The sequence below is a fragment of the Myotis davidii genome, unplaced genomic scaffold (assembly GCF_000327345.1).
Source record: "Myotis davidii unplaced genomic scaffold, ASM32734v1 scaffold902, whole genome shotgun sequence".
NCBI lineage: Eukaryota > Metazoa > Chordata > Mammalia > Chiroptera > Vespertilionidae > Myotis > Myotis davidii.
In genome coordinates, this window is record NW_006293951.1 from 907,676 (window position 1) to 918,140 (window position 10,465).

General features: G+C 38.1%; 1 protein-coding gene across 1 annotated transcript in view; it reads left to right on the forward strand.

Annotated features, from left to right (window-relative positions):
- The window catches only part of KIF21A (kinesin family member 21A), a 77,942-nt gene that overhangs the window by 5,345 nt on the left and 62,132 nt on the right, over nucleotides 1–10,465 (forward strand). Inside the window, 7 exon segments of the mRNA XM_015566625.1 lie at nucleotides 767–916; nucleotides 1,618–1,752; nucleotides 2,518–2,685; nucleotides 4,713–4,828; nucleotides 8,036–8,231; nucleotides 8,808–8,997; nucleotides 9,371–9,434. Coding sequence (XP_015422111.1) covers nucleotides 767–916; nucleotides 1,618–1,752; nucleotides 2,518–2,685; nucleotides 4,713–4,828; nucleotides 8,036–8,231; nucleotides 8,808–8,997; nucleotides 9,371–9,434 — 1,019 coding nt within the window.

The following is a 10,465-nucleotide window of genomic DNA, read 5'->3' on the forward strand; positions in this document are numbered from 1 at the left end:
TATTTTTAGCTAAGTAGTAAAACCTCTTAACCCATTGCGGTCCAATGCTATTTTTGGAATTCAAACAGTCTGATCCAAATTAATTGATGGATTGAATGTTGAGCTTTTTAATGTTCTTATTGCTCGACGTTGGAACTGCTCCTAGCGCCTGATCTGTTGAGTCAGCCTCAAGGTTGGACCGAAAAAGGTTAAAATCTTAATTAGGATTTGTCTACATTTGGTACATATTTCTTAGAGTTTGCTTGTATTTATAAACTAGAGGCTCAGTGCATGAATTTGTGCACAGGTGGGGTCCGGCTGGCTCAGTCCCAATCAGGGCAAATAGGGGCTGGGCCTGTTGGGAGGAGGAGAAATAGATAGATAGATATTTATCACTTGTGAAGGATTAATAAATGATTTTAGCTAGCTTTCAACTTATCAGTCATGATTACATCCTTTACTGTTCTTACTCTTATAAAGAAACCTGATATTCATTTGAATTTGTAATAATAATTGCCTCGTTCATTTTTTAGGGCCACGGGTGATTGGTCAGCAGGCCCCACCCCGATTGGTTTTTTGGGGGGCCGGTCAGGGGTGGAGCTGGTTGGGGGGAAGGGCAGCAGATTTGGGGTGGGGCTGGCCAAGGGGAGGGGCCACAGGAGGTTGGCTGGCTGGCCGTTGAAGAACTTTTAAGATATATTTGAAAGATAACATTATACACTACATGTTGTTAAGCCATGGGGGCAATTTCTTCTAAATTTAAACTTGCAATATTTCTTTTTGATAGCTGTACAACGAAGAGGTCCTTGACTTATTTGATACCACACGTGATATTGATGCAAAAAATAAGAAATCAAATATAAGAATTCATGAAGATTCAACTGGAGGAATTTATACTGTGGGAGTTACAACACGTACTGTGAATACAGAATCAGAGGTGACATTCATATTATAGTTAAAAGAGGGCATATTTGGCTGTATTTAATATTCAGCTTTGCTTATAGTTTGCTTAAGATCAAATTCTTAAATTTGCATTTTCAGGTATAACATCTTGTAAAAATCTTGCCTTTTTTCCTCATATATTTTATATCAGGATTTTATTCTTAAAAATGTCACAGCTATGATAAAGTCAATTCATTTATTGTAGCATCAAAAGAGTCCAAGGCGATGTATATATAGTTTTCTTTCACAGCTAGGAAAAGAGAGTTTGGTCCTTAAAGGTGAAGGCTGGGACCACAATCCTTTTGCACCTTTTGCCTTCACATATATAGGATTTTACCATGGCTCCTAAAGGGAGACTGTTAAGAAAAGTTACAAAAATATTTTGACAAACGATACAGAGTAGCCTGAGTAATTCAAGATTTTGCTCAGTTTGTTCCCAAGTGTCCCGCTGTAACAGTTTGGGACAAAAGCTGCAAATGTCAGCAAAAGGCAAACAATGGAATCTCAGTGTTGTCTCCTATTTAGAAGATAATACGCTATTATACTGAGAAGTTCAGCTCAAAAAGTGCATGTAACTAAAATAATATGAAATTCCACATCCTCTACATCCCTCAGCATAGTGGGTTTTAGCGTTAGCTCAGACTTCCGATGGTATGGTATCTTGCTTACACATTGTTCTCTCTCCCCCTTTTCCAGATGATGCAGTGTTTGAAGCTGGGTGCTTTATCCCGGACCACAGCTAGCACGCAGATGAATGTTCAGAGCTCTCGCTCACATGCCATTTTTACCATCCACTTGTGTCAAACCAGGATGTGTCCCCAAATAGACGCTGTGAGTTACTAGTTCTGATTTCTTTTTTAAAAAAATATATTTTATTGATTTTTTACAGAGAGGAAGGGAGAGGAAGAGAGAGCTAGAAACATCGATGAGAGAGAAACATCGATCAGCTGCCTCCTGCACACTCCCCACTGGGGATGTGCCCGTAACCAAGGCACATGCCTTGACCGGAATCGAACCCGGGACCCTTCAGTCCACAGACCGATGCTCTATCCACTGAGCCAAACCGGTTAGGGCACTAGTTCTGATTTCTTAAACTTTCAGTCATCTTTTCCCTAAAATCACATAAATCCCAGGAGAAGAGTACATTGGAACCACATTTAGTTTAATTATTTCCTTTCCCAATGAGATGTCTCTGATCCTGTTTAAGCTGAAGCTGGCTAACTGTGTAAGGTTTTGAAATAAACGTTTGGATATGCGTCTACGGCAGCCGGAAAGCAAGCTGTGGCCTTGTGGTGATGGAGGTAGTCACCCGAGATGCTTTGCTTTTGAGGACTGTGTGCTATAGGTGTTCTTTTATTAATATAAGCAGAATCTTAGTTCATAACACCTGGGTTCTGACTGTCAAGTTTCTTCCTGACTTTGTTGTAAGCTTCTAATGCCAGCAGACACTTTTGCATTTATAATTATTTGGCTATATGCCTGTGTGTGTGTGTGTGTGTGTGTGTATGTGTGTGTGTGTGTGTGTGTGTAAAGGGGTTAGAAGATATTTAGTGTCACATTAATAAAAATATTTTCAATTATTGTCCTCAATTGCAGGAAAATGCTACTGATAACAAGATGATTTCTGAATCATCACAGATGAATGAATTTGAAACCCTGACTGCAAAGTTCCATTTTGTTGATCTGGCAGGATCAGAAAGACTGAAGCGAACTGGAGCCACAGGCGAGAGGGCAAAAGAAGGCATTTCCATCAACTGTGGACTCGTAAGACTAAGACTGAGGCTGTGTGCTGAGAATACATCAGAGATTTTCCATTGTTCTTTTCTCTTTTGTAATACTTAATACCCAAGTGGAAAGTCTTCATGCACTAAGTTGAGAAATGAGAGTTATAATAAATTCGTAAGCTTAGGCCTAATGCACTGAATTTTGATCTCCTCATGATTTTTTAGTCTTTCACATTTCAAATTCTCTTCATGTATGTAAATTTAGTTGGATTAATATTTATGATATGTTCAGAAAATAGTATATATTGTGGAAGGGAGTTACAAAATTCCACATTTAAAAACATTTCGTCAATATCGACATTTAATTTCTATTATGGCACAGGATGACTTTCAAAGTAACATTTTTTTGCTCACATTTTGTGACAGTCACTTTATTTTGGGAATTATAATCAACGTTTTTTAGTAGATTTTTTCAAAATGAGAACTTCTTAGATCATAATAGGAATTAACTTTAATACTCTGCCACCTAGTGGTGCTTTTTATTGGAAAAACACCTTGTGTTTATTAGCATAAAGTTTCTGTTATATGGAAGGAAAGGAGAGGAGGAAAGGTAAGGGGCCTTCCGGCACGCCCTCTACTGGGCATGTGCCCTGAACTGGGAATCAACCTGCAATCTTTTGATGCATGGGATGATGCTCAACGACTGAGCCACACTGGCCAGGGTTGGAAGAAAAAAAATTTAGAGTAACTTTTTGTGTAATAAATCTTTTTTTTCTTATTGACTTCATTATAAAATTGGACATTTGTTCCTACATAAATGTAATGACGTACTTCTGTGATGCTCACAGCATCAGGGCAAGTGTTTTCTACTTTGCTTCCCTTCCTAGAGCTGGGGCCTCCAATCACATGTCCCTATTTTGCCGTTGCCCAATATTTGCTCCTGGATGATGACAACCCTTCTGTGGGGGAATTGACAATTGAGGCTGATTAGACAGAGCCAGACCTCCCAACTCCGTCTTGATACCCATCTTGGTGCTCCCACCATATGGTTGGATTTTGTGTTTAAGGGAGTGACCTGGGTCGTGAATTTTGTGTATTGCTCTGAATTTTTTAGGAGATAAAATTATGGTGGTATTTACATTTGTTCTATCAGGAAAAGACAAAAGCCACTAGTCTGTTTTCCTGATTAGGCTACTGAAGCATGTTCAGCTATATCTGGTCAAGTTTCAGTGCGGCCAGTAGTTCAAACTGTAGCCTCTCTGGGAGAGAGGAGCAAGGAGACAGTGTGATGCGGATGCCATGCTCCGTTGGCCCTAACAAAGACATGGGTAGAGATTTTGCATCACTGAAGGGAAGTGTGACCCACATTTAGGCTAATGCTCGCTGTGGGGGCCAGTTCAGGGACAGCAAGAAAGGCAGTACGGGTGGCAGGAGGAGTGACTAAAGAGTTCTGTGATTTGACATACTTCCTTTCAATATTGGATGCCTAGCTTGTAGAGTCATTGTATTTCTAAAGACAGCCGTACTTACACTAGGAATACCTTTTTCACAGGAATCATAGTGATATGTTTATATTGGTTAAAGGAGAGTTTGTTTTCCCACAGGTAGCTGTATTTCAACAAGATAGTGTTATGAAACTGTTGAACTACGTAAACATTTTATTTCTTCATTGAGTGGAGGAGAAGAATTTGCAACATGAATTGACAGTTTTCTGGGGACACAACCCGATGGTCTGATAGTTCTAGGGATGGTTAAAAGTCACCAATCTTTATTTATTTCTAAAAAAAGTTTCTGAATAGAAGTTTAAGTATTTATGAATTATGAATATATGTAGTACTAAATTTTGAGTCAGTTTTAGTCAAATTTCATGTCAGTTTTTAATAGTTAATAGAGAAAAATTTGACGTTTAGGTCATACTTCAAAATATAAATGTAAAAAAACCCACACAAACCCAGACCTGAATGTTTTCAATTCTGTCATGTCTCCATACTATTCTCTATAAGCCTTGGTTATTTAAAAGTGTTATAATTAGTACATTTTTTTCATTTTCCTGTCTTTCTCTTTTAGTTGGCACTTGGCAATGTAATAAGTGCATTGGGGGACAAGAGCAAGAGGGCCACCCATGTCCCCTACAGAGACTCTAAGCTGACAAGACTGCTCCAGGATTCCCTCGGGGGTAACAGGTATGCGTACGTGATTATCCGTATTTGTGAATTTCAGTTATCCATTATAATTAATGTAAGTTTGTAAAGCAACTTATGAAAACTGGTTTGATTATAAAGCAAATTGATAGGATGAGGAACTAATAATTATTAACTACCTAAAATGTGTGAGGCTTTCTGTGTTGTTCCTTCACATAGTCCTTACAACCTCCCTTGAACTAGGTATTATTATTCCTATTTTGTAGATAAGAAAATTGAAATTCAGAGAGTCATTGATTCACAGTCACTTAGCTTGTAAATGAAGTCCATAGCACGTGCTCTTTCTACTTTATCATTGTTTCTGCTTAAGTGCTTGTCACGTAGCATATTGCCTAATACAATTTTGTTGGAAAATAAATGCTGTCTAAGTAAACACAAAGCAATCTAAATATGCTTTATACTATTTTACAAAGTCTCCTAAAAATTAAACTTTTCTTTTGCATGTGGAAAAACTTTTAAAAATGTCAGTTGAATGAAATATAGGGTGTTTGCTGTTTATGAACTTTGTCAGCATCACTGATATCCCCTCCCTTTTCATATTTTGAATTATTCTGATATTTCATCATCTAAACACATGATTTTGTAATGCATTCCTTTTTATAAACATCAACACGTTGGCTTTATGAGTAGAAACATTTTTGGCATTTAAATTCAAACAGTACAATTCAGCAAGTTATAGATAGCCGTTACATTCTTATTTATTCTTTTACAGTTAACAGAGTCTATTTCAGTGTTTTCAAGCTAAAGAATCTCAGGTTCTCCTCATCCATTTCCTTACTAGCTGATAACTCTTCAAACAAGAAGACCTCTTTAGTGAGCATCAATTCCTGCTTAAAATTCTAAGCAGGAATTTTAAGTTGAGTTAAAAGCATTGCACTTTGTTTAAGCCTAAGGGAATAGAAGACCTTCATTTTGTGGCATTTGTATAAATTATCGTAAAAGAAAAATTAGATCAAAGATATTTTTGGACACAAGCTGCATATATTTTTGTGCACAATCTGGTGACTTTTATTTTTAAAAGTGAAGCTGGATTTTATACATTTATAAAGTTATAACAAGATTATAGCAAAATTTCTGAAAAGTGCAGGAAAATATAAAGCATGAGAAAAATCAGTTATATTTCTACTACTTACAAGTAACTCTGTTAACATTGCAGTGCATTTCCTCCCTAATGTATAATATGGTATATGATATAATAATATATGATATATAACATAATAATATAAATGGTATGGTTTCGTTTAAGACAGATATGTGGCTTTATATAAACTTTAAAAGTAAACAACTTTAATGTTTTCTTTTGAGCTTTTCATAAGCACAACCATTTTTGAATCTGTGTCTTTTGGATTTTATTTAATGACCACTTACTTCCCTAAATAATAGATCTTAGCACTTCTCATTCTTGACTTGCCCCATTCTCCTGAAGCACTTGATCCCAATGCTTTTCAAGGACAAGTTCTTTTCCTCCTCAACCCCAAACTTGTGGCGGGTTAATATTGTGCATAACTGTACTCAGCTTGCCCCATTTGTGACTTACCATGTGAATTCAAAAACACTGGAACTGATCTAAACTCTATTCAGTGAATTCATTGATTATAGCAGTCTCAAATATTGCAAAATTTTAAGACACTTATTTTGAACTGTTTACAAATAGTTTGCAGACTGGCATTGGACCGGGGTCTATACTTTGAGTAGTCCTGTTCTCTAAACAGTGTCTATAACCATTACTCTTACTTGATTACCTTATCTTCTTCATCAAAAGAGAGCTAGAGGTGCATAAATGATCTTAACATTCAGATGTCCAATAAATAAATATTATGGGCACATGACATACTCCACAAACAATTATTAATGGCCTAGTATGTTCCAAATATTGTGTTATGCAAAGTATACTGATAAATAAAAGTTGATGATTCTTGACCCCTAGAGTTTCGGGTGTAAGAGCTGGCATCTATAAAATTTCAAAATAATAATAATAATATAACCAATAAAAAAGAGAGATGCAAGGGGTCTGAGGAAGCAGAGAGAAAAAGTACAGACAGATGAGGGTTGGATTCTTGGATGAGATGATACCTGAGTTGAGCCTTGAATAATAATAAGAGTGAGAATAAATAAGGATGAGCAACAGTCAATAAAGGGAAAAGACGGGTGGAATGGGATGTCTTTTAAAAGGGTTACTAGGATGCTGTGTTGAACTTATTGGGGGAAGGCAGAAGGCCGGAGTGGAAGCAGGAGACTAGGAGGTGATTGATTAGAATTGATGGGCATGAATTCCCTCCTGGGGCGGGTCAGTTCGCTCTTTCAGCGTCAGTGCCCATTAGAATGTCCTTGTCTGTTTCATTGACAGACATAATAGTGGGGCATGCTAAGCATTTTACTATTCTGTTCTTTGGTTGGTAAAGCAATTCATCATTACTGTAAAGTAATGTTTCCCATCTTTCCTGTGTAATCTGGCCTGAACTTTGACCAATCAATCACAAATGATGTATCTTATAGCATATGGATATACTATACCAGGGGTCCTCAAACTTTTTAAACAGGGGGCCAGTTCACTGTCCCTCAGACCGTTGGAGGGCCAGATTATAGTTTTAAAAAAAACTATGAACAAATTCCTATGCACACTGCACATATCTTATTTTGAAGTAAAAAAACAAAACGGGAACAAATACAACATTTGTATTTGCATGTGGCCCGCAGGCTGTAGTTTGAGGACCCCTGTACTATACACTTGTTCAGGTGATAGGATTTTAGAGCAAAATTTTTGCTGACAATAAAAATCAGGTTACAAGTGATTAAATAAAAAGAAAAAAGTTTAAATCCTCAAATATTAAGTAGATAATGAAAGAAATGATTTTTGAATTTCAATTTGGAACATAGGTAGATTAAGTTTTGGAATTATTCTGTGTGCATTGCCTCAACTCTTTTTTTTTGTAAAGAGATGAGAAATATATATATGTACTTATTATACTTTCTCAAAACATTGTGGATCAAAGAAGGATAATATAAATTCATTTTCTTTAAGATAGTCAGTCGTAAAGCATAGGGGCTTTTACATTTGCTTTTATTTTTAAGTTATCAGTCTCAATATTTTGGTATCTCAAAGAGAAGATGTTATTCAAAAGGCAGGAATTTAAAAAGTGTTTTTATTTGCTTTTATCTGTAAACCTAATTCTTCTTTGTCACTTTCAGCCAAACAATCATGATAGCATGCGTCAGCCCTTCAGACAGAGATTTCATGGAAACTTTAAATACCCTCAAATACGCCAATCGAGCTAGAAATATCAAGAACAAGGTGATGGTCAATCAGGACAGAGCTAGTCAGCAGATCAATGCACTCCGCAGTGAGATCACACGGCTTCAGATGGAGCTCATGGAGTACAAAACAGTAAGCCACTGGGTTTGACTTTGCATTTTGTGACACATTTTGTGAACACAGTGATGCCTTTTGTGTTGCCTTGCACACGTGTTTCTCTGGAGCCTCCTGTCTGTCATGATAGTGGTCTCCTTCCTTTTGAAGGTCGAATTCTCTAGTTTTCCTTGTGGGTAGCCTTTAATGATGGTTAGTCTATCTATCGACCTGTTTCAAAAGGCTTCCTATTTAATCAATTTATTATTTTTTTAAGTTGATTTTAGAGAGGGAAGAAGAGGGAGAAACATCCATCGGTTGCCTCCTGTACAGGCCTGACTGCAACCAAGGTATGTGCCCGGACTGGGAATGGAACCCACAACCCCAAAGAACACTCCAACCAACTGAGCCACACCGGCCAGTGCTCAGTCAGTTTCTTCAGTGACAGAACTGCCACGGAGGGATGCTGTAGAGCAAAAGGATCACTTTTTCCTTGAGGCTGTTGAGACAAAGCGTTCTGGGTTGTAGAACTGCATAGTCCTGTGATAGCCTTAAACAAATCTCTTGTGTATTTAAGGCTCCTCAACCAACAGGGACATCTTTTTCCTTTTCTAGGGTAAAAGAATAATTGATGAGGAGGGCGTGGAAAGCATCAATGACATGTTTCATGAGAATGCTATGCTACAGACGGAGAACAACAACCTGCGTGTCAGAATTAAAGCCATGCAGGAGACGGTTGATGCCCTGAGGACCAGAATCACCCAGCTGGTCAGTGATCAGGCCAACCAGGTTCTTGCCAGAGCAGGTAAGCCTGTAGGGGGGACGAGCAAGGGGTTCACCTCGGGAGAGCAGGGCACATTCTTTGTGTTCATTCATTATCTCGAACATTTGAAGTAGCAATGTCAATCTGTGTACAACGAAGTAGAAATATACAATCCATGATGTTCAGATAAATGCTTAATTTGTAAATAATACATTCTTACAGGAACACAATGTGCCCTTTACTTTGCTATTTCATCTTGCTGTCTGCTTGTGTAGTGAAGGGTGGAAAATTGGCTGTAGGACTTGTGTTTTAAAGCATTATTATTTTGTTTCTGTAACTTAGTGTGTTTCTCCCATTCTGTTTTGTTGAAGTTTTAATTTAAAGGAAATTCTGAACTACATGTTTTATCTTGCAGGGGAAGGGAATGAGGAGATCAGTAATATGATTCACAGTTATATCAAAGAAATTGAAGATCTCAGGTACAGTTCATGGTCTGTAAGATATAATGCACATTTTGGGGTTTTCAGCGCAGTAATATTGCTAACTGTTGGGTTTATTGTTTAGTCATTGTTCACGGTGATATTTCTGCCCTTTGGTCAGGTTAACTTTAGGGGAATAGGCACTTGCCTTTCTATAATGTCACTTCCCAAACAACTTTCCTTCTCTTCCCATATTGTGTCCCCGTGTTATCTTCCTGCTTTGGTTGTCACACCCTCATGGGAACTTACCTAACCTGACACGCAGGACAGGCATGTGGATGTGGTGACTTTTAGTGCCTCCCCTCACCATCATCATCAATGAGTCATCTCTAATTTTTTATTGTTATTGTTAATCCTCACCCAGGGATATTTATTCATTGATTTTTTTTTTATTTTTTTTTAGAGAGGGTGAGAAGGAGGGAGAGAGGTACATGCTCTTGACCAAAGTCGAACCCGGGACCCTCTAATCTGCGGGCTGACCTCTATCCACTGCACCAAATCGGCTAGGGTTCATCTCTAATTTAAAAAAAAAAATCTCTGATCACTCCGGTTCCCTTTTGCTTTTCCAGCTACACCTTATGTGTGAATCATTGCACCCCTACCACTTTGCCTGCCTCTCTGAGGCTCCTTCCTCACTCACATTTCACACACATACTACAAGTGCTCACTATACTATGTACCAGGCACCAGGCCATGACTGAGCAAGTGACATAAACAAGGAGTTCCCAGTCTAGGTGGAGAACTTACATGTAAACGGACTGATAGAAATCAGTGAAAGGAATGTCATTGCCTGAGTCCAGGCTGCGGGAATAGGGATTGAAAAGAAGGTCAGGGACACTAATCGTTTCTATAGTGTGCTCAGGTCCCGTGGTTTGTCCTGATGGCTCAGCTACTTTCTCTTGGAGTAAAACCCCAGTCAGCTCCATGGGGAGCATCTAAGTCGCTCAGATCTCCTTTCTGTACACATTTGCAGAAAATAACCAAGCGGGAAATGTTTCACAGCTACCCTAACACGTCTCCATCTTGTATTT